We start from the raw sequence: 25,358 nt of genomic DNA on the forward strand, positions 1-25,358 counted from the left end.
TGAATGGTCTTTGATTAAACTGTTACTTTTCATATCATCTCTTTTAATCCAAATTACATAAATCTAAAAAAGAAATTTTCAGTGAAAATAATTTCTTTTGTGCATAGCTCAGAAATATGGCCTCACCATTGCCTCCTCATTTAGTTTGCATGGACCTGTGCAAATTACAGGGAGTGCAGAATTATTAGGCAAGTTGTATTTTTGAGGAATAATTTTATTATTGAACAACAACCATGTTCTCAATGAACCCAAAAAACTCATTAATATCAAAGCTGAATGTTTTTGGAAGTAGTTTTTAGTTTGTTTTTAGTTTTAGCTATTTTAGGGGGATATCTGTGTGTGCAGGTGACTATTACTGTGCATAATTATTAGGCAACTTAGCAAAAAACAAATATATACCCATTTCAATTATTTATTTTTACCAGTGAAACCAATATAACATCTCCACATTCACAAATATACATTTCTGACATTCAAAAACAAAACAAAAACAAATCAGCGACCAATATAGCCACCTTTCTTTGCAAGGACACTCAAAAGCCTGCCATCCATGGATTCTGTCAGTGTTTTGATCTGTTCACCATCAACACTGCGTGCAGCAGCAACCACAGCCTCCCAGACACTGTTCAGAGAGGTGTACTGTTTTCCCTCCTTGTAAATCTCACATTTGATGATGGACCACAGGTTCTCAATGGGGTTCAGATCAGGTGAACAAGGAGGCCATGTCATTAGTGTTTCTTCTTTTATACCCTTTCTTGCCAGCCACGCTGTGGAGTACTTGGACGCGTGTGATGGAGCATTGTCCTGCATGAAAATCATGTTTTTCTTGAAGGATGCAGACTTCTTCCTGTACCACTGCTTGAAGAAGGTGTCTTCCAGAAACTGGCAGTAGGACTGGGAGTTGAGCTTGACTCCATCCTCAACCCGAAAAGGCCCCACAAGCTCATCTTTGATGATACCAGCCCAAACCAGTACTCCACCTCCACCTTGCTGGCGTCTGAGTCGGACTGGAGCTCTCTGCCCTTTACCAATCCAGCCACGGGCCCATCCATCTGGCCCATCAAGACTCACTCTCATTTCATCAGTCCATAAAACCTTAGAAAAATCAGTCTTGAGATATTTCTTGGCCCAGTCTTGACGTTTCAGCTTGTGTGTCTTGTTCAGTGGTGGTCGTCTTTCAGTCTTTCTTACCTTGGCCATGTCTCTGAGTATTGCACACCTTGTGCTTTTGGGCACTCCAGTGATGTTGCAGCTCTGAAATATGGCCAAACTGGTGGCAAGTGGCATCTTGGCAGCTGCACGCTTGACTTTTCTCAGTTCATGGGCAGTTATTTTGCGCCTTGGTTTTTCCACACGCTTCTTGCGACCCTGTTGACTATTTTGAATGAAACGCTTGATTGTTCGATGATCACGCTTCAGAAGCTTTGCAATTTTGAGACTGCTGCATCTCTCTGCAAGATATCTCACTATTTTTGACTTTTCTGAGCCTGTCAAGTCCTTCTTTTGACCCATTTTGCCAAAGGAAAGGAAGTTGCCTAATAATTATGCACACTTGATATAGGGTGTTGATGTCATTAGACCACACCCCTTCTCATTACAGAGATGCACATCACCTAATATGCTTAATTGGTAGTAGGCTTTCGAGCCTATACAGCTTGGAGTAAGACAACATGCATGAAGAGGATGATGTGGACAAAATACTCATTTGCCTAATAATTCTGCACTCCCTGTAGTCCCCACCTCACCCTTTCAGCCATGTGCCCTGCATGACTGAGCAGCTTGGTGCGAGATGCACTAGTAGCACAGCTCATAGCAATGACAAAAATGTAACACCAGCCTCCAATTTATCACTTGTAGCTTACCAGTGCCTGCACTGGTTTCTGGGTTTGATGAGAACATTAATAATACCAACAGCTCTGCTGATTCCTTAGTAGTCTATTAGTTTGCACTTTAGCATGGACACCCAGTCCCCTTTGCAGCATTGCTCATAATCACTAATCACTTCCTGTGAAGCTCTTCTAATTTTAATTTGCAATCTGACTTGCTTCATCTGCACTATGAGTTAGAACAAAGAAAACACACCTGTGCAGTGTCAGTCACTACTCATTGTGTGAAACCTTTTGGGATCGAATACCATCTGCGTCACATTATATTCATCCTTCACCATGTACGTCATTGGGTTTAGACAGAGCTGTATCGGTATGAGACGGCGTTAAGGTGACAGTTGCCACAGTGTGACGTTGTGCTGTATCTGTAGTAATAGCCCTGTAAGACGTCAGGGGATTTACTCAAGCTGACAGGAAGATGGCATAGTCTATTGATGCATTAATTCAACTGCCGTTTCTACTCACAAAGCCTCCAGTGCCTATAAAAATGCTGGGATTCCATTCTGAGTGAGGAATGAATAGCAAATTGTAACTCTATGATGCTGTATTTATCCACTGTTGAACCCCCCTCTTTTTTTTTTTTTCCCCCTGACTGCACTGCTAGACTAGAGGACAGGGTGCCAGAGTTTTAAGCTTTTCCCTTGCCCTTATATTTGTCTGATATTCTTGAACTAATAAGAATATCAGACTTGCTGATGAAAATCATAGTTATGCAGGAGAAAGTAATGCATGCCAAAGCAAGATCCAACACAACAGTTTGGATTTCCAATACTCCAGAGTTGACATAAATGATTACCATGATTCAGTCATTCTGCCCCCCAAAGCAATATCATTGCTAACGTGCTGAATAATTTATGTAAGCTGCGATATAGTATCTTCCAGCTTGCAGCTTTGACACCACCCAGGATAAGATGTGCACTGGTGCCAAATGTGTTGCTGTCAGTTGCACGCAATTACGTTACTTTAGTTAACTCAAAATGAGTTTTGCGAGAGAATGCCATCTCTGCAAGTGTGGTTGTTAACTTCAGTAAGCAGGTTTCAGGAAAGTTAGTGAAACGAGCTGGTATGAAGTAAAGTCATACTGCATAAAACCCAGTTCTTAATGGAAATCGGTGCCTCCGTCTCTCTCAGCTCTTTGCTGTGGTCACAGACAGATTGCTGGGAGGGTGCATTAGCTGCTCAAACCCACAGACCCACACAGACATGCAGAAAGTAACACTAGTTGTGCATCAAAATCTGTCAATAATGAAGACGTTATGAGCAACTATCAAACACCTCAACTTTGAAACAGACAGAACACAGTTTTGCAGAAATGCAGCATGTGCTATAACTATGGTCAGCTTGTTTTCCTTTCTTGATCCCTAATTCTACGACCCCTTTATTGCACACCCATTACAAACTATGAAATGCCATGTGCATGTAATTTTCGAGTCTAATTAGCTGTGTATAGATATCCTTTGAAACTGTGACTGACTGGCTGCTTCACTGCTAACAGCAGATTCTTGAGCTGTATCTGCAGCAGAGGGCTTTTAAATCTGCAGCAGAGCGATGTTAAATTAAATTGTTACATCGGTGACTATGGCATGCTAGAGTGGGCGGGTGGAGTGTTTTTGGGAAGGGGGTGTAAAGTACCACTGGTCTACAACATCCCACCCACACTCCTTAATAAAATTGTGCAGGAAGGAAAAGAAAGAACAAAGTCACAGTGCGTCCACAAGTCAGACTGATGCCTGTGATTAATGTTCTCTGTTCTTTGAAGTTTCACTTTGACTCTGATTTCAGAAGCACATTAATTTGGCTTTGTTTTGCATTAAAAGCTCCTTGATGGAATTAGTGAGACTTTGCAATGTCTTAACATTTACAAAACAGCTGCCTCAGAAGGTCCTTCATGAGGGGCCTGGACTTGACTGCATGTAGTTGTTTATAAAATAAAAATTCAAATTTTCACTAAGCTTGAATAAATAATTACATATTCTTCTTAGCAAGGTCCTGCAGTTTAGCCAGTTAAGCAATAACTAGAACTTCCTAAAGATCATGATGACTTTTAATGCCGTGGTCCGAGCAGGGTTTATCCTGACTGCTGCCATGAGAGGACTTCATGTTTGCCCAGGCAACCAGCGCAGGAATCACAGGGTCCAAGATGTGTTTGTTGTATTAATATTAGTGGTGATGCAACGTGCTGCGCCATTATGAAATCCAGATTAGTAGTGTGTGATGCAAACATGGCCAGCTGGCTGGCCGGCTCCAGTCCACTAACAGTGCTGATGTTCCTGTATCCAGCTGCCTGTCATCATGGAGAGTTGGTCCTTTCCTCTGCTTTTAAGATTGTGGTAGGTCGCTGTGTTGGCTCGAGGGGAGATTAAAGGAGTTCTTCTTCTAGAAGAGACACCTGTCTAAACTGAAGGGGTAAAAAAATGTCCATGTTTTGTTTTATATTGTTATTCCCGCTCTTTTGCATTTTCCCCTCCGACTAGTTGTTGCAGTTGCAGTTGCTGTTTGCACTGGATGATTCCAAATCATTCAAACGCTGATTCTTAACAATAACAATACATTACGCTCTTTAAATCTGTGCAATATTACTTTCCAAGTTTCACGAGTATAGGAAGACGATCGCTGTAAATATAAAATGAGCTTCTGAGAACTGTTGATAGGGCAATCAGCAAAACCACCAAGCCACTCAAAGCTGAAAGTTCCATTACAGCTCGGTGTCTCACTAGAGATTAAGACGGATAAATGTTCATCGCACATAAAGACCATTACTCAGATATATCTTGTGCCTCTTCCCCTCATTTCACCTCCCTCACTTGCTGAAAATCCCTTCTCTCTCTCTCTCTCTCTCTCTCTCTCTCTTTTTTTTTTTTAAATTTAAATCTGCTCTCAGCCACCATCACTAGTTCTTCAGAGAATGATGACCGCAGCGGCTCCAGCCTGGAGTGGAGTAAAGATGGCAGCCTAAGAGGCAGCGGTCGCCATGGCCTGGCACAGAGCGTGCGGGCGGACACCTGCTCTCCTGTGGCCGAAGAAGACTCCAGCAGTGCCACAGCAACACCTGCAGACACCCCATCCAGGACAGACCAGCAGCACCCTAACATATCTGCGGGTGCTCCAGGGCCACCACACCCTCCGAGTCACTCTCCTGAGGGACCCATTGCATACCCGCCACAGACATCAGCTTCCCTCATGATGCCGAGGCCAAACTCTGTAGCAGGTAAGACTCCTTGGTTTTTGAGGTCTTGACATCTGGAGCTCAAGAAGTATACAGGAAATGCTCTGTATACTTTTCATCTGTGACTGCATTGTGTTGCCTGTCAAGATTGTAACCGTGAGATACGACCTGTGCCAGAGGCTGACATGTGGCATGTCAGTTTAATCCAAGCGAGTGACAGACACCGAAGGGTGAGAGCATCTGTAGTAGGTTTAGAAGAAATAAGAAGTCAATAGTTCAAAGAACGGACTGTGCTTTTCAGAACAGGAGTATCAAGGCAGAAGTTTGGGATTAGACAGCTGCTGTGTGGTGTGGCTCGCCACTGCCTCGCCATGTCAAACCTAAGCACACGCTCCGGTCTGGCTGATCTGTTCTGCATTCCTGCCCTGGAGCCTCCCTGTTGTGGTTCAGCTTACCATATCCACACAGCTGTCACAGTTGTTGATATTTCCCCCTTCACCCCCTTTTCCCTTATGTCTTTTCACCCATTCTATTCCCAGGTCTCCTCATACCTTATTGCTTTTGACCTTGGCCTATTTTTGGTGAATCAAACAGCAGTACGTTTGGCATTTTCCTATATATAATTTTGCCTAAATGCAGTTTGTAGCTAAGCTGACAGTATGAGTCATGTACAGCTTTTATCATCCACTCACTCACCCACCTCCCTTCTTTACTCCTTGTCTGGAGTTTATCCTAGTGGGGTACACCCTGGACAGGTTTGACTAGAGATGCGCAGGACCCCCCCAAAAATTACCTTTCAAATGCAAAATATTATTTTTATTACAAAAGACATGATCAAACTTTCCCTCAAGCTGCAGTAAGTTGCAACATCTTCTCACACATAGTTGAAAATAAAGTGCTCTGCTATTGCAAAGAGGCACAAAGAATTATACCCAACTTTCCCTGACATACTTCACGCTAGCAACATATTAGCATGTAGCTATAAGTTTGATTGCGACTATTTGCCTGCACCGCTGTGTACATGTTCCGCATGGACATAGACTCGGTGCATCTGTATTTTGACATGTAAGTGAATCTTGAACTAATCAGAAGTATATTTTATGGCTCAAATGTTAATGCAAGCTTATGCTAATGATTTTACTCCATAATCAGCAGGACTGCCCATGCTTATTGATAGAATGAATGTACACTTGAATAAGCGTTGACGGACCAGAGTGGTATGTTAACTGTAGGGCCGTAGAAACAAAAGAGTGAGACTACATTAGAGTCCAACTCAAAGGAGCAAACAGAGAGAGAGGAAAAGACAAACGGTTTAGAGCACAGATGAAATGTTTGTTACATTGAATTTTGAAAGCAGACAATTCTGCCAGTGAGGGAAAATCACAGCAGGGGCAACCTGGGCTGAGCTGTGAAAAGAAGCATAAAAACATGAATGACTCAGGTCAAACACCTGGCCTAGACAGAGACGACTCAAAGTTTAAAACCTCATAAGACTTTTTCCTCGAAAATCTTCCTTGAATATGTTGTTTTGCTTTACCTCTTTAGTCTGTATGTAGCAGCTGCCAATGTTTTGAAGTTCAGATACTTGACTCCTGCCTCCCTTGGGTTTATTCTTGATAAAATCTAGTCCCAGTTCCTATTCAACATACCAGAGAAATGCAACTGTGTAATGTCCACTCTAGGCCCTTACAATTAGAAGCAGGTAAGCAATTTAACTTGTGAAGCTAGTAATAGAGTAAGATGGGATGAGGACAAGCTATAGAAGAAGTAAGGAGTAGTACATGGTAGGCTCACGGTACTGATATTTCCTTGCATACCATAGCTTGCGCATGTATTTTACACAGTGGCCGCTGCTTTGATATTTTCTGCAGCCCACAGTTGGATCTGTTGTTCCCTGATGATTCTATTGTTCCAAGAGTCCGTACCATTTTTACATCTCATCATTATTGTGTGTGACATAAACCTGGACGGTCCAGGCGCACAGTGGCTCATAAAGCTTAACAGACCAGAAAATGTTTGGCTGTTTATGTGTGTTGGTTTGCGTGTGAGCACCGGTGTGCTTGTGTCTGTCTGTCCTCCCAGAGTTTATGGGCTGATGTCATAGTTATGCAGTGTTGCCCTCTGAGACCGGCAGAACACGCACCTTAGATTGGTTCAGGCTATAAATGAAGTTGTCTCATCGCGTCCTTGATGCTCTCTCCCAGGGTTTCGTCACACAGTGTAAAATCTTTCTTGGGGTCACAGCATAGCAGAGACGGCGCTTCTGTTCAAGGAAATTGTATTCAGTAAAAAAACCCAAAAAGTAACGAGTCTAAAGAAGCAATGAGAGAAAAGAAGCTACCACGGTGAAAGATAATATGTATTCATCATTAGTGCATTCATTCTGTGTGCCAGAACCTTGGTGACTATTGTTTGTCCTGTCTTTGTGAAACAGCATCTGAAATAACGAGCTGTCTGGTTAATCTAGAAATTTCTCTTTATTTTATTGATAGATAGATTAAATAGGAGCACGGAGATTAAAGGCAGAAGCAAACAAATAATCATGATTTCATTTAGGGCATAATTGCTTCATGCTACAGTATTGCTATTAGTTTTTAATTTTATCTTATGATTATCTCCACCAAAAAGACAAGGTGCTAGAAACATTACCCAGAGTGATTGAAATTATGGCATGATATAGTTGCTGCACATCCATGATGTGAATCTCCTGTTTCACTACATCCCAAAGGTGCTCTATTGGATTGAGATCTGGTGACTGTGGAGGTAGAGTGAGCACTGTAAACTCGTTTTTATAGACAGAAGATGAGTACACTTTGGACACAAGGGATCGACATGGTTAGCAACAATACCCAGGTGGCCTGTGGCATTTAAAACCATGTTCAGTTGGTACTAACAGGCTAAAAAGTGCAGAGAACCACCACCAAGAATGGATCAATGCTTTCATGTTGTTTAAGCTAAATTCTCACCTTAAGCATTCAAGTGTCACAGCAGAAATCTAGACTCACCAGACAGTTGTTTGTAAAATTGCTCGTCGTTGGACAAAGGTCACACTTTCTTAGTGTCAGAGTGTATTTTGGCCATCTGTCTGATGCCAATCAACAGATGCATTGCTGGGCCTCTTGAAGTCTCCGTATTCATGTAGAAGGAATGTCTGCATATTGCTGAGAACTGTCGTTTGCACTGCCTTGACGTAGCATGTAGCGTGGGTGTCCCTAGGTTTTGGTGGGAGCACCACTTTTTGGTGCCAACATGTTCTGTGAAAAATTGCACAAATGTTACAAGAACAACATGAATTCATTTAGATTTGTCTTTAGCAGAGCTTTATATTAGGGATTGTATATTACTGTACACCTCCTAAAGGAAACTGTTTGATTCTGAGGCAGATTTAAAAGGTTGTTAAAATTGTTACTGATTTTCATCTGGCATCAAAATATTGCATTTAAAGATCTAATACGTGAAATAATCTACGTGTAATCATGTTTACAACAGCTGTTCATTAAATCTAACAAACGTGGCAGGTGCATTGGATGTAAGATGCACTAAGAGCCTGAAATAAATGGGAACAGCTTTTTCCTGGGCTTCCAGGTGCTTTGTGAACTTCTCTATATCAGTCTCTGTGAAAGTGAAGCCAGACCTCTTTTCAAAGTCAACCATTAAAAGTCTGCTGAGACAGCTTAAAACCAACAAGCAGCATTTTCTCCTAACTTGCTCCTTAACAATGATGCTAATTTGTACTTGTGGTTTTCGAGTTGTTGATATTGAATCTTTTTTCTCGTCATTTTGGTGCAGGATTATAAGTTACATGGTATAACCATCAGTAGCAGATGCCAGATGAGGGGAAACATAGCAGTTACTTTAACACATTTTTTGATAAACTGCCCTGTTTCCCCCAAATAGTTCCATCAAACCAAAAAGCAGTGCTGTGGTAAATTAAACTTGTGGTAAATTAAACTTGATGTTAAATTTCAGCATCAGAATTAGTAATAAGCAAACTTGTAAATTAACTCTTTGCTCTGGTGTTTTTCTTTGTGTTATTATTTGCAGTCCACTATTTACATCTATCTGTCGCCTCTATTGTAAGATCTTCTGTATAAACTAGAGTTGTTGATGGAATTTCACCTCCTCTCTGAGGTGATATACTCAGTTTATAAGAATCCTAATTTTGAGTAACTGGAGTTGAGCTTTTTTCTTTTTTTTTTTCTCTATAAAGGCTTACAGAGTCAAAGGGCCATATTAGTGTTGGCCACTGGAATTCCATGGTTTTGAAATCTTAGCCTGAGCTGCTTGTGGTTGGGTTTCTCAGACAGGGAGATTTGAGTGAGGGTCACCGTGGCGGAGGAATGGTGCTACAATGCTTGTGTGGTGTTTAGCTATTCAGCAGAGCTTTGTGGTTTGAGACAAAGTCAGGTATGGCGCACTCATTGCTCGCTTGTACTCCAAAGTCATACATTCCTCTGGCAAAGCTCGTGCGCCGGGCTCTCTTCACGAATGATAACGGAGCCAAGACTGTGGATTGCTGACAGGCAAATTCGAGGATATGTTGTTTGTCTACTAAAACACTGATGAGGTAACATCTGAATGCTTTTGTGTTTCACTAGAAAGACTAAAATCATCTTAACCTTTTCCACATAAATACAACCTATGATTTAAAGATGTTTGCAAAGGTCACACAGTAATTACAAACTCATAAAGTGGCGTAGCCCTTAAATTTAATAATCTCACACTGATTTATCTCATTTGCCCTCATTTGCTGTCTTTCCCGGTAGTTTCTGAGACCATGTGGTCTATCGTATTGTTTTAGGCTGTGTTATCATGTTTAAAGACATGCCAACAGTGTGTGCGATGTCTCCAGGTAGACACAGGAGTCACTTCTGCTTCTGGCTTCATGTATATATTGATCTGTTTAGTGCAGAGTTTAAAATGAAAACAAAAAGAGGAAAGAAAGCCCATTCATTTTCTCGAGCATTCTGAAAAGGTCACAGAGACATCTTCTAACGTGCCCTTTTTCAGAGAATTGTTTGGTCCAGCTGTCACAGCAGGAGAAAAATAAAATCTGTTACAGATCAATCAGTTTGAAAGTCCCTTTTAAAATTGTGCTTGGCACTCCATTGACAGATTAGGGCTTATCAAATGCCCAATCTTAAAAGGAACAGAGCGGTAGCTAACCACAGAGGCATTTATATATATGAAATAGCTTATGGAGAAGTTACAGTGGTGGTTTGTTTTTGTTTTTTTTTAAAGTAAATGTTGTTGATCTTAGCATAAGGACTGTTCTATCAAAATTTTAAACTAATATCCTCATATGTGGCTTTTATTTTTCATAAAAACAAAAATAAGGTAAAAAAAAAAAATCTGGTAATTCTTTGTTTTTACATTCATCGGGCCCCAATATGCCCAAATATCAAAGAGAAATTAAAAATGCATGCTGGGGAAGAGTTCGGGTCTTAGGAGTAATAGGCAGACAAATGGACCAAACATCAGTGCGTGCTTAAATTCAGCCTCTTTGCAAATAAAACAACGTTTATCGATATGAGGGATCAGGTTTTCTCTTTTGTGCCACATAAATGCTGTCTGAATGTTCAAACGTTCGTCATGAAAAGCTATTAAGGCGTGTTTATACCAGCAAAATCAAACCAAATAAAAAGAAAATGGGTATTTGCATTGGCTATCAGCCGAGAACAGCCAAGAACTGATTTATTCATACAAAATCACAAAATGGGTAAAGTGTAACTGGCTACTATAAAAACAGGAAGATATGTGAAGGGAGCATTTGACTCCCTTCTCCTCTTTAGTAGATTCACCTTGTAAGGAGGCGAGAGGGAGTCAAGTTGAGGAGGGAGGGTGGGGGTGGTTAGAGCAAAGGAGCTCAGTCCTCTTCTCTGTTCTGTCATGGGAAACACAGAACAGGAGGTTTTCAAAGGGCAGATCTGCCCGAGGAAAAAAGAATCCCATTTTCATCAGAATACAGTCTTGACACATTTGTGCAGCTTCAAAGTGACTGCAAGTGCAGACTTCAAGGTATCATATGTATGTTTTATCAATGAGTAGAGGTGAGGAAGAATAGGAGGGAACTCGGGAGTAAAAAGAGGAGACGAAATGAAGGGGAGGATTTGAGGGATGAGGAGGAATCGTGTGGGAATTCTTGGCCTTGGGAAAAAATGTTGATAACGACTCAACAAAAGAGAAATGTAGTTATGGTGCTGGGTGCGCTGTCTGCCACGGACGTGAATCAAGGAGTCTATGCAGCTATGCAGCTCCTTTAGCAAGTCAAATTCGGTATTACGTGTCTGTTGAATAAAGCTCTACTGTGCTATTTCTTTTATTCCATGCAAAACAAAGAAGGAAGGGGGGGGAAATAGACTGACGTCTTGCGGCCCTCCTATGTCAGCATGAGGATTTAGTGGCGATTTGTTGCATAAAGCTAGTTTTTCTCTTTATTCTCTTTTGAGTCTTGTCCATACCTCCCACAAAATCCACGTGATACTCTTTGTTGCACTCATTTATGAGTCTGCTGCTTTTTCGCCTTCATTTTTTTCCACATTCCCCTCTTTTAACCCCATCTCTGTGCAGTCTGGATTGTTGATTAATACTGCAGCCGTTAGATAACAAACTTTAATCAACCACTGCGAAGTGAATCTCTTGGTTTTCCGTTTATATTTCCTCTAATATTCTCAATTTCCCCCTCTGCTGCTTGCATACCAAGTTATTTATGTGTGTGTGTGTACGTGCAGCATGTGGACAGAGATGATGTACGCATACGTGTTAAAATTGTAGGGAGGGTGATGCTCTGTTGGAAGGCAGTGCATTCATTTAGCAAGTGCCTAATGCTGTGGGTGCTGTGACTGACTGAACACTAGAGAGGAAGCAGCCAAGCACTCGGCTCGGCTGCCAGAGTGCCGGCATGGGAGCACCGGGGTAGAGGAATCGCTTTTGTGCCCTCGTCCACTGGGAACACTCTCCAGAGATTTAGCTGCGAGTTTACACCCTGCCTACTTGACTGTATGCCTGCCCAAGTATCTTGTCACTGGGGAGAAGGAGAGGGCTTTGAGAATTCCCACCATCCTTCCTGGCTTTGGTCTTAGATGTAAGTAGTTGTAGCTGATGAAAAGTGGCATTTGCTTTACAGCAAAAGGTCTTCAGGTCATGCGCGTTTGCTTTTATTGTTTTCTTTTCTCTTTGTTTGCAATTCCTTAAGCTTTATCCAGTGTAGATGTTTGTGTATGCACAATGCACTGCAGTAAAAGTAACATCAGGCCCTTCTCCTGTTCCAGTCAAAGTTGGGTTGATGGCAGCTTCCTCAGTTCCCGTTGCCAGCAGACCGGTTTTAATTAGCGGGACATTCCGGAGAGTAAGTTAGCGACCGAGTGAGGGAGTGAAGTGAGTGTTAGTGACAGTCTTTCCCAGCTGATATTGATAAAGAAGAAGAAGAGAGGCTTTGATTCTGCTCTTCACTAAGCCCAGGAGAGCGTGGATCGCAACGGCGATAGCATAGTTGAAAAACGAGCAGCAGTTGGAGGAGAGGCCTCGCCGCACTAATGCACATTTTTATTATGTTAACAGACCGTGTCTTAGACTTCAAATTAAAAGCTGAGTTGTAATCACTGGCTCATCAAGTGGTTTTAATCTGTAGACTGTCGTTTCAGGAGATATCCTGTGTTTGGGGATGGAAATCATTGCCTGCTTTGAGACTTGTTCTCTCTCTGCTTCAAAATGAAGCTAAATCCTAATGAAATCTCAGTAGATTTTAACTCCATAACAACTCAAGTTGTGATCTGGTTTTAATTAATTTTATTATTTCATTTCAAGTCAAATGACTTACAGATATTGTAGTTTGTAGTACACAAAAGTCCTGAGATTACACCTGTGCGTCCTGTAGATTGACAGTGATGAGTGCCATCCCACGGTGAAGCATTTCTATAACTCGTTGTAGTTTTATGAAAGGTAAAGGTAATCCGCCCTCTCCGTACAGCCTAGCAGGCGTGCTTGTGGGGATGGACCTCTCATTGCTATATCGTGTCCAGCTGTCAGCTCAAATCAAAGAGAATCGGTGCATATTGCTCTTGACTTTAGAATACTGCTATTCTTCCTGCCACAGTATATGCTGGTAGCTGCTCGCACTGCCCCTGCAAATGTCAGAGCGCACTGGCTTTGTTCTTTCCTCACTCATCCACCCTCAGACATGGCATAAGTGCCACAAGGTTTTACTCTAGTGTGTGTTTCTGTCTTTCTCTTTATAGTTGTTATGACAAATGTACTCGGGAGGTACTAGACTGTCAGCTTCACTCTTTGTGTGTGTGTGTGTGTGTGTGTGTGTGTGTCTTCTCTCTTGTCTACAGCCACCAGTTCCACAAAGCTTGAAGACCTGAGCTTTCTTGATGAACAGCGCAATACCCCCCTCCGGACATCCATTCGCCTACCCTGGCATAATACAGGAGGAAGGCCCCCTCAGGACGCTAAAGGTGACTGGGCTATTCATACTACTGCTGTAGGCACTCAGGGGAGATATTTGTAAAATAAACGTGTAAAATATCGCAGTACATAGGATACTGTTATGTGGTATGACTCTGAAAAACCCTGAAATTAACTGGCAGCCAACAGTAGTTCTGAAGTTTCCAAAGTACCACGTCTGAGTGCAGAGCCAACAACAAAACTGTGCAAATACTTGAACACTGCAATGTAAACAATGCAGCACTTATGGGTATTAACATTATCCTCAAAAGCCTTTTTCTGGCTTTTAAATCATGCCTTTTTTCCCAGCTAACTTTTATCCTGGTTATGTGTTTTGAATCCTCTGAGAGATCCTGCAGATTAAATATTTCATGGGAACATGAATTACTGAATAAGTCATCACTGGATATATACTCAGACTATTTAGTCTTCCTTTTGAAAATGTCCTCTTTCATTTTCACTCAGTCTCAAACATGAAGCTGATACATAAGCATATTGTCAGTGGTTCTGAGCAGGGTTTTTTCTACATGAATTCGTACATACGCAACAATCTTAAACAACTGGATTCTTTTCTATAAATTTTATGGGAGATTCAGTTCAACTCAATTCAGTATTATTTATGCAGTGCCAAATCACAACAACAGTCGCATCAAGGCACTTTATACTGTAAGGTAGACCCTACAATAACGCATACAGATGAAAACCCAACAATCATATGACCCCCTATGAGCAAGCACTTTGGTAACAGTGGGAAGGAAAAACTCCCTTTTATCAGGAACAAACCTCCGGCAGAACCAGGCTCAGGGAGGGGCGGGGCCATCTGTAGCAACCGGTTGGGGAGAGAGAAGGAAGACAGGATAACATAACTAAGGGAGGATTCAGGGTCACCTGATCCAGCCCTATCTATATGATTTATGATTTATGGTATTTGTTTTTCAGATTTGGGTGTGATGGCACCACCTTTACCTAAATTTTGCAGCAGTAGGTCAACATTTCAGTGCAGTTTATTGCAGTTGTATTCATATATTGCAAAAATCCCAACCATCTTAGGAAACTCTACCTAGTACGCTGAGGACCTTACAGTTCTGTTTTGAGCAACATTTAGTGACCTCCTTTTTGACTGGGCGAACCCTCCGACAGAACTAGACTCGGGATGAGCAGCACTCGTTTGATTGCCATGAGAGGAGAGTGAAAAGAAAGAAAAAAAGATGAGAAGGAGAAAAGCTTAAACTGTGGGAGAGAGAATACACAAACTGACATGCATGAACAATGAAATGGAGAAGAGGTGAGGATGTCGGTGCACCATGTGAGGCCTCTTGAAAGCAAAGGCCTGTCGCAGCATATTAAGTAAGGGGTGATTCAGACGTTAGCTGAGTGAGCTTTAACTATAAATCTATGAAAGGTTTTGAGGCTAATCTTAAAATTAGAGATTGGGTCTGGCTCCCAACCCTAAACAGCCAGCTGGTTCCACAGGAGCGAAGCAGCTTTAGCCTCTGCTTGTCATTCCGGCTTAGAATCAGAATCAATCAGAATCAGAATACTTTATTAATCCCAAAGGAAATTAGGGTTACAGCAGGCAGCACGCTAATGGCGCATGCGCACTCACAAAGGAACCTTCTGACCAACTTTACACATACATCACATTGGGGAGACATGTCAGAAAGGTAGGCTGATAGGAAAAAAACAACGAAAATACATAACATGAGGTAAGAGGAGAAAAAAAAACTCCACTCAGACTGAGCTCCTAGTGGGAGAACAGTTTGATACTGAGAAAGCAAGTCATGGTCATTAGGGGCTTTATATGCAAGAAGATGGATTTGAAATCTAAGGGGATCCAATAAAGAGAGGTTAATAAAAGATAACTCTTTTTCTAGTTCCCGTTGATACTCGAGCTGGTGCTCCTTTTGCTCAAGTTAGAGTTTTTCAAACACTGTACTTATTTTGCTGGTATAGTAGAAGGTGGTGATCATTTCAAGTGTCTCAGAACCAGCTCGTTCGCTTTTTGGTTTCATTGTAGGGCACTAGAAACATAAACAGACTACACCTGCCAATATAAACACTTTCAACTGCCCCTCCAATTACAATAGGCTTTTGTGAACACAGGCAAACTCACAAGGTGAAAACACTAGCAGCTAACAGCAGTGATAGTTGTAATGTTGAAAGGCGCATTAGCACTAAAGGTAGCAGTAATTTAGTGATGTTAGTTAACAAGTGTTATGAGATCTAATTAGTGCTGAAGTAGCTGGACTATTTCACGTCTTCACTCTGATTCCACTTAATTGAAAATGTATCCTCTACAGTGTTCATGTATGTGGCTCCTTCTGTGAAGAAGAATGCGGGAGATGCTCAAAGCATGTTTGTAGGTTAACTGCAAGGGAAAACGATTTATTACAGTAAAGTTTCCAGCATTTAAAAGAAGTAATAATTTGTTAACTTCCCGGAGACATGGGGAAAAAAAATAGAAGTAGTGTAAACAATTTTAATCTGTTTCATTTCTTTTCCCGTTTCCTTCAGCGCGTTTTGCTCCCTACAAACCCGTGGACATCATGCTCAAACCTTTGCTGTTCGAGGTTCCCAGCATCACCACAGATTCTGTGTTTGTGGGCCGAGATTGGCTCTTTCAGCATCTGGAAGATGTCCTGAAGGCCGGCGAGTCCACAGAGAACCACGGTGCTGTGGTGGTGGGCAGCGTGGGTTATGGGAAGACGGCCATCATCTCCCGACTTGTGGCGCTGAGCTGCCATGGAGGACGCATGCGTCAGATCGCCTCCAACAGTCCCAGCGCCTCCCCGAAAAGTAATTAGTTTTAGTATTTGCCTTTGGATGTGAGCACTACATTAACTGCTCGTGTTTAGCTAATGTTAGTATAATTTCATTTCAACATTAGCTTGCAAAGTGTGGGAGGGAAGTAATTATATATTCGTTGGCAATATAAAATCAAGTTGACTAATATTAAATTTACCTTACAAAAGAATGCCCTCACACACACAACTAATGTTATTAATGCTAGCATATACATATATAAAGAGATGTTAGTTTATATTAATGTAATAACTTTATATATTGGTGACCATGTGCATGTCTTCCAGCTGGCCCAGGACAAAGCACAGAACTTCCGCTCAGCCAACCTCCACAGCCCACTCCACCATCCAGTGCTGCCAACACACTGAGGACCAGCAGTTGCCCAGGAACTCCTGAGATGCAGCGGCACAGGGAGGAGGCTGTCAAACGCCTGGCTGCAAAGGTGCGCCTTTCAACATCCAAGAGAGCTCACAGTAACAAAGAAGCAGGAATCAAAGAAGCTGAAAAAAATTGCACTAGTTACGGTGGTGTTTACTCAGGGAAAAAATGTTTGGTGTTTGCACTGGATCAAAAAAGTAATTTTAACAATTTTCAACAGTGAGTAGATTTTTTTTTTTTTGATGGATGGATTTGTTGTTTGTTTCTTTGTTTGTTTCTTTTTTTTTTCTAAAAAAAAAAGAAGGAAAATCGACCAAAAAGCATCTCAGGTTTTGTGGCACCAAGTGCTTCTACAACAGCTTCAGTCTGACTTCTGAAAACTCCTCTTTAATAGTGACTACAGATAATTGTGATATATTCTGTTGAATGATGCATAAAATTATACATAACAATAATGGTAGGTTGCAGTTTACTAGTCAGTGATTAGAACCTCCTCAGGGAGCAACAACCCACAGTGAGCCCTGTCAGCCATGACCTGAGAGCACAGAATGTAAACACACACCAACGTCAAACAGAGCCAGCTTCATCAATATTAGACGTCATTTAGGAATTTACAAACATCAACACACGTTTGAAATAGCAACACCATTTATCTAGGCGGCTATCAGTTATACCGACATGTATGGCACTACTACTGCTTAATTACTGGTTGGTATCCGTTCCTGTGTCAACTTCAAATAGGTGCTTAAAGATATTGTAAGGCCGCCTGTTCAAGTGTTGAACTGGGATGTTTGAACATGATAAGTATCCTCAGTGCTTACTTTTTTGACAGATGAATATTCCATCTGTTGATTTTTCTGGCGTTACAAGGATCACAAAATAAAGTCTAAATACTGCCTCTCTGGGAAGTTTACGCGTCAGCGCTGTTGAGCAGAAGATTAAGTGTTTTCTTGTATAAGCGTGTCAACAATGCGTTCTGTTACTCCCCCAAAACCGTCAGTAATATTGTTAACCACTTGTCTGTGACCAAAAAAAACCCCCCAAACATGCATACCAGACACTGAGCATATTTCTGCACATCTTTCTCTTTCAGACTTGTGAAGTGGACAGACAAGTCCTCGATGTTCCACTTTAAAATGTTCCTCTCTCGATGCACGCCGACTAGCAGTGTGTGGTTTTTGCCCACGACTCTTTTATTTTAGTTTTGGAATTGTTCGCTCTGTTTCCGCAGAAATTTCTCTGACGATTTTTCACTCCCGCATCTTTACTCGCACCACCTCTTCTTGTGTTGCTGAGGGTTCAGTCACATAGCAGGTGCACGTTCACTACATTTTGGAAATACTGCTTGCTAAAAGCACCATTTGATGACTTTGGCACTGCTATTGCCTTATAGCAGGTCTAATAAAGATGACTGGGGGCCACTGGGATTCAGAGAAGATTTGTGATCCACTGTTGTATTTAGTTGAGTTTGAATAGTGCTGTGATGGTAGGTTGTAAGGTAATTTAATAGGTGGCAGCTTTGTGAAGGACTTTCTCAGTGGATGAGACGTCTGCTACTGATTCTGCTGTGTTTAATGGCACTGATTACAACCTGTTGTCCTTCTAACACCTTTAGAATTTAATACTCTTATCCTGACAGGGAGGCCTCCTAATTAGTGACCCTGTCAAAGGGGACAGTTCATGCACCAGACAGCTAGGGTAATGCAGTGAGCTTCATGTAAATGTCTGTGAAACTCGAGCAGTATCTCTTGAGCCAATTATGGTGAAAAGTGTTTCCAATAGGCGCCTTCACAGGGGATCTGTTCCTGTGATGTGTGATGCAATGCTGAGCAGCTTCTGTCAGATTCTGCCAGTGCTTTTTTAATCATTGATTTAAAAGTGGTCTCATAACAGGAGCACTGAGGCTACTACCCTTTCTGCTTTATTCTTATTATCGAGACGTGCCTTTAGGTAACATTTCTGAAAATGCATTTATTGTTTTGCCAGCAGATGAGCTACCGAGGTTTGACTGCAGAGCGTTGCATCATCGTGTGTCGAGATTCGTATTGCTCATTGATGAGGCGGTAGTCTGCGTGACTTGTATGCTAAATTAAATCATCACTGCAGTAGGGGGCTTATTAAGAGTTGTGTTCATGCACACAGCAGGTTACTTGACTTTGATATATTGAATGCCTATTATTGTACAGTTTCCCTCTGTTGCTTTGTTATGTCACATTTGTGATGAAGCTCAAAAAACGTGTGATGCAAAAATGACCGAAAGGAGTGTTCGGACTTCTCTCAGACGTTTGCTGCTTTTAGGGTAAAGCATAACATCAGAGAAAAATTCTGGTGGTCGTGATTTCTGACAGTTTCTGGAGAAGATGTGAATCAGTGGTTGTGTTATTGTTTGAGTTGGTCCATCTTCTGACTGGATGTCACATGTTTTCCTTACTAAAGATGGGTTATATACATCCAGGGAGTTCAGCTATAATTTTTTAAAATCTTACCTCCCTCTTTTCTAATTTGCGCTAGCTTTAATTGTGCCTTTATTGGCATGTGAGTCATATGTCATTATTTGAAAAAGAAAGAACCATAAATATGCATTTAGATCTGTGCTGTGGGGAGAAGTCTGGGTCCAAAACATTTATTGATGCTAAATGTTAAAAAAACAAAACAAAAAGTCTCATACCTTGAGGCTTTAGTCATTTTTCTAGAAGCTGGTCATCGGTTTTCAGTGGAGAACTAAACGGCAACAGCTGAGGTTGAGCCGTCAGAGGAACCGATCACCTGCTCCTCCTCCTGTGGGCCTGGAAGTGTGTCAGCTCCTCCAGGTTGGACTGTAATTAGTACAGTCATCTTCCTTCTTCTCCACCTCTGTCCCTGCATTTTCCTTTTAAATCAGACCTCCTTTGAATGCTGCGGAAGCCTGCTCAGGTACAGAAGATTCTACCTTTAGATATCCACCTGGGATCTACTCACTTCTTTTTATAGCTTTTCATCCGTTGCCCAATCTCTTCATCATCCCTTCTGTGTGAAATAATGAAAGGATAAAATCATGTCTTCGACATTGTAGAGATAATATGTAGTTTTATGGAGGCTTGTTGATATCAAAAGCCTCACTTACTTACTTTGTCATGGTAGTTTTTCAGTCACCAGACATGTTGGTGTTTGTAAATGCTTTAAAGTTATCAAATGTACCCATCAGTCAGTGAATCATATTTTTAATTCTTCCTGATTCTCAAAAAGCAATGGCTTCACTCGCGTTTGTTCTCGTTCCTTTGTCTTCCAGGTGGTGGCTTATCATTATTGCCAGGCAGATAACACGTACACTTGCTTGGTCCCAGAATTTGTGCACAGCATCGCAGCCCTTCTGTGCAGAGCACATCAACTGAGTGCGTACCGGGAGCTGTTGCTGAAAGAGCCCCACCTCCAGAGCATGCTCAGTCTGCGCTCCTGTGTCCAAGACCCCATGGCTGCTTTCCGGAGAGGAGTCCTGGAACCGTTGGCCAACCTTCGGAAAGGTAAAACACTGTAGTTGTATATTGCACTATTTCATTTTCGTCGTGTATGAGACCTCTATTCTCATTTCATAGTATTTTAATATTTAGTTTATTTGTAAATGTCTTTGCAGAGCGAAGGATTCCAGAGGAAGATTACATAATCTTAATAGACGGGCTGAATGAAGCGGAGTTCCACAAACCAGACTATGGAGACACCATTGCATCCTTCATCACAAAAATCATAGCCAAGTTCCCCTCCTGGCTAAAACTGGTGGTCACTGTTCGAATCAACTTGGTGGTAAGCAAGAACTTATAAAGCATGGCTCTGAGTTCACTCAGATGACAAAATATTCACTGTTATAATCACCTCGAGTCAGAATTACAGATGTCACATTATACTGTTGATGAGTTTTAGTTTTAAAAAGTTTATCACTCTTTCTTCCCTCTCGGTAACTACTCGGCTTATCTGCACACTTTACGGCTGATTAAAGTAACTACTGCTAATGGCATTCACTCTTCTGTTGCTGCAGCTGCTTCTCTCACACACTCAGAGACTCGCTTCCCACAATGAACTCACACAGGTGCAGTTTGGCTGTTACACTGTTGAGTGAAGTACTGGATACAGGCAAGCTGTTAAGGGCTTGATTCTTAACTTAATTACCAGTTTCGTGTCTGCTCTTATCCTCTCCTATCTGCTTTCCAAGCGCTCTGAGCTGAAGCTTATCAAAAAGTTTGAACACTCAAGACTTCTGTCGTTATATTGTTTATACAAATTGAATGAAATTTGCACAGGCTGGTTTAACTAAGCATCTTTAACTAAGTGCTTTTACAGTCTTACCTTTTAATATATTTTAATGTTATTAGTGCTCGTTTTCACTTACTTAACATACTGTATTTTTCGGACCATAAGGCGCACCGGATTATAAACAAAACAGTCAGATAAGTCAACTCATTTTTCTTGCTTCCTCCACTCCACATTGATTCATAAATGCTGAATTCTCTTGCAGCTGCTCTATTCCCATGTTGTTGCAGCATATTAATGACTAACCTTGTATTGTGGATGGATTACCTCAGTTCTTCTCCTGATTGAAGTTTGGTCCGTTTACAGCATCCTGCCATGCGATTGCATTTGTCCCTAACCCTCGGGAACAGTGTTGCCAACTTAGCGACTTTGTAGACCCCTTAGCGACTTTTTTTCTAAAAAAAAAGTCGCTAAAAAAAGACGTGAAAGCGCGTATCGCTTTTACTCTCAACAAGCAGCGGGTGCTGTAATGCAGTCAGTTCTTCTTTTACTCTTATGCTGTTTTGTGGATCACAAGGTTTAAAACTACTTATAAACACACACACACAAAGTAACTCCACCAGAGTGCCTATTTCGGGTCACTTTTGCCGGTCCAAGCCCGGGTAAAGGAGCAGGGTTGGAATTGTGACATTAAAAAAAACAATAATTGCTAAAAGAAATTTAATTTGTAGTTCTAAATAAACTCTAAATGCATTTAGGATGTTTTTTACTCACTTTATGTCTCTTCCACGATGTTATTTCTCTCTCCAACAACATAGGTTACAATTAGATTAGCATGACCAATTATGCAAATTAGGCGATGACGCCATTTAGCGACTTCTAGCGACTTTTAGGACAGCCAATAGCGATTTTCCTTACTGAGGAGTTGGCAACACTGCTCGGGAACCCTCACATTAACTTTTATGAGTGAAAAAAAGTTAGCATTCATCCTCTAGCTTCACTGTGTTTATGTTATGCTAACATAGCTGTGTCGCTAGCGATCACGTAGCATATCATTTTATATCAGCTAGCCTAGCTTCAGTAACCCTATAAATGTCACTGCTGTTTAGTTTTCTGTCTTCATTTATGTCGAAAGGGACGGCAGAGCTGCACATTTAAATTTTTTCAGAAATCTCTTAGTCATGTATATCATGTTTAGGTGGAACTAGCGAGCTAACTTCTAACTGTTAAATTTAATAAATTTTGTTTTCATGGATGCTTGGATGTTGAACTTAATAGTTACACCTGGTAAAGCAGCAACGCTGTCGATTTTTGAGAAAATTAAAGGATTTTAAGTGCGGCTTATAGTGCAGAAAAAAAAAGTATGCCGGTTGTAGCCAACAGTCCTCCTGCACTTACAGTTCACACTGTCCCTGTGTCCCAATCCATAAAACACTGTAAAACACATTTATTGATTTGTTGACCAGAACATTTCATATCCTAAATCTGAAAATCTAACACTGTGGCAACCCTAAAAAAGAAATGAATCAAAATTCTCTCAATGCCATTTTAACAAATGTCTAGCTGGACATGCCGTCACCTCTCTAGGCACTCACTCACTGTCACCAGACCCTGCACATTTTTACATTTTGACAAGTGTTTCCTTAAAAAGCTGCTCCCGCTTTTTATTCTACTCTTTACAGAGTCAGGCATATCCAGCAACATTCAGGAAAGAATTGAGACACATGACCTGCAGGGCAGGAGAGAGATGAGTCAGTCACTTTGAGCTGACACTAGGTTGACCAGTTCCAGAAATGCTATGGACGCTTGCTGCGTCACGCTCACGCTGCTGACAACTGAGGCTTTGACACTACTGATGAACTACATGACAACTAATTTTCCTTGCTGGGGGAAAAAAAGAAAGCACTGAGCCTTGGATAATAATGTGGTTTTTGATTGACGTCTGGAATTTGAGTTATTATTACTCAGTCAGAAGCCAGGGTCGAGTGTTGTCCATCAGTGTGGGCTGTACTATACAGTGAATTCAGCCTAGCTATTAAGAATTCAGGCAAGGCCCTGTCAGCGTGGTGAATCAATATATTGTAGCGCTGATATTTTGTATTCACCTCTTATGCTCTTCTATTAATGCATTAGAATTGGTTTTTTGACATGGAAAGATGTTCCAGGTGACTGCACTTAAAGTAATAAATTTCGACTACACTGCAACATATGTGTTGTAATGTCTGAAACAGTGTTCAATGAGAGGGAGTTACTGTTTGTGTGAATTTGCTAGGGTGACATTTTTAGCCACCTGGAGGCTGGCAAAGCAAGAACAGCAACAACAACAAGGTTGCAGTCGGTTATCGGAGATGTGTTTTTGTTGTCCGTGTGGTAGATTTCATAGTAACAACTGTGCTGGAAAGGAAACGTGTGGTTTAAGGCATATGTAACACAACATTTACAGTAGCTGGTTTTTTTTTTTTTATAACCTCTGTTAGTGAATCCTGTGCATATGCTGGTCTGTGGCAAAGGATAGCACATTGTTAACCATGCCATATGTGTCTTTTACTTTCTTGTAATCGTATTTTTCTCGTTATATTTCTGTTTTGTTCACATTCCCACTGTAACCACTTAGCAGTTGTCTGCAGTAATGAATCGAATGGCACTGTTGTTTTAATGGGAGCTATATGACAACTTCGCATGCGAAAACCTCGGAGTCGGTTTGACAATGTTTTTTTAAATCAGGCTCCTATGATGTTTAGTAAGTTCCCTTTAAGTGCAATGGAAAGGCTATTAGTCACTGACTGAAAATGTCTAATTTTCCAAAAATGTAACAGAAGTCAGTTAAATAGTTTTTAAGAGAGTTGGCCGTCTTTTGCAGAAAAACCCTGTATGTCCTCTCTTTTTATTGTTTTTTTTTTTTTGGGGGGGGGGGGTAAAGGCTACGAGTCCACATATTTGGGTAAGACACAGGAAATGGTTGCAAAATCACAAAAAAATTCCAAAATTGAATTCTCTATGTCCGGTGGGACGTGATGAGAAATATTACAAATGGTGAAAGCAGAATTCAAAATGAAAACAATGAACAAACAGGGCTGCGTACAACCACATGCAATGACACATAACGACAGCACAATGCTTAATAACAGAATAAATGATAAACTGAAGATATTCTACGATAACTGGACCATGCACAGCATTCAAAATACAGTAAATAGAGAAATAAATACAGTAAATAAAGAAAATGTATATAAAATGTTGTTTTGACATGATGGTTGTCAGTCCTGCTCCATGCAATAGACTATAATGACCATACGCTTGCATTACTCAAAGGTTCTTGAAATTGAAATATGAGCTAATGATGATGGTTCCTACTTCCTTCAAAAGTTTTTAGAGCAAGTTCCTACAAAAGATCAAAAGCACAAACTGTGTACGCTCCATGCTGTATTCTCATACTGTTTCCCTCAACATTAAAGCTCTGGACACAGCAGTCAGCAGCATTGCCATTCAGTGCAGACAGTGGTTACATTCGGCTTTGTAAGTTATCTGAACCGTTTGGCCATCATTAATATGCAAAAGCCATCAGTAAACCTGCGTCTGTGTGTGTATGGCTTTGCTATCTAAGCTTTCGGCTACAAGTTGAGAAACTCTGCAGCTTAGTGTTTGTAAAGCTGCAATTTAGCTTGAAATTGGAAGCACTAAATGATCGACTTTAAAGCATTATCACTTCATACTTGTAATATTATGCGCGTACATTTGTACTTGTCGCTTGTACTCAGGTGTCTCTTGCAAAAAAAACCCTCAGTGAATAAATAAAGCTTATCTGCTTTACTGCCTGACTAACTCGGGGCATAGCAAAAATGAATCATGGAAGAATAATCAAGATAGCATTGTTGAGACAAGAAAATATGAAGGCATGAAATGTTTCTTATTTGCAGACAGAATCCGAGTTGTGCATAGAGATGAAATTGTCACGGTATTGTTTTGTGCTTTGAACAGACAAATAGCATCTCACCTCGGAGGAAGGGTTCGATATATTGGCCCTTGCCTGCTAGACTAATATCTGGACAATCTCTGAGGTGTAGTTTGCACCCCCTCCCCCCAATCTTGTGGATTATGTTCGGTATGTTTTATTGAGCGTGTGCATACATGTGCTTGTGTGTGTTTGTCTGTTTGCGCTGCCTTCTCATGATGAGGGAGAGGAAAAATGTTATCTTGCTGAGGCAATGTTTCTCTAGCCTCAGACAGGCAGAGGATTGGCGGATTAAGGTACATTGATTTCTCCAACCCCTGGGATACAGATTGAAATGTGAGCCCTAGTTCAGACCTCTGCTTGCCCGCTAGCTACCATCCCATCCATCCCCTGCCTCTTAATACTCAGTTTCCCCACTCCTGTTTTCCTCACAGCCACATTTCGAACAGTAACAAGTGTCTGCTTTGGCCTGATAGCTCAGCATGCTTGCTTCCCCACTGCTCAA

At 41.3% G+C, this 25,358-nt stretch overlaps 1 protein-coding gene across 5 annotated transcripts in view; it reads left to right on the forward strand.

The window, feature by feature from the left end:
- The window catches only part of tanc1b (tetratricopeptide repeat, ankyrin repeat and coiled-coil containing 1b), a 142,835-nt gene that overhangs the window by 66,185 nt on the left and 51,292 nt on the right, over window positions 1–25,358 (forward strand). For all 5 annotated transcript variants that reach the window (XM_084954705.1, XM_084954707.1, XM_084954708.1 and 2 more), the window contains 6 exons: window positions 4,768–5,094; window positions 13,389–13,511; window positions 16,015–16,296; window positions 16,590–16,744; window positions 19,949–20,180; window positions 20,291–20,457. In XM_084954705.1, coding sequence (XP_084810831.1) covers window positions 4,768–5,094; window positions 13,389–13,511; window positions 16,015–16,296; window positions 16,590–16,744; window positions 19,949–20,180; window positions 20,291–20,457 — 1,286 coding nt within the window. The remainder of the gene's footprint in view (window positions 1–4,767; window positions 5,095–13,388; window positions 13,512–16,014; window positions 16,297–16,589; window positions 16,745–19,948; window positions 20,181–20,290; window positions 20,458–25,358) is intronic.

This window comes from Perissodus microlepis, chromosome 16, assembly GCF_051167445.1.
Source record: "Perissodus microlepis isolate ML-2025 ecotype Zambia chromosome 16, ASM5116744v1, whole genome shotgun sequence".
Lineage (NCBI taxonomy): Eukaryota > Metazoa > Chordata > Actinopteri > Cichliformes > Cichlidae > Perissodus > Perissodus microlepis.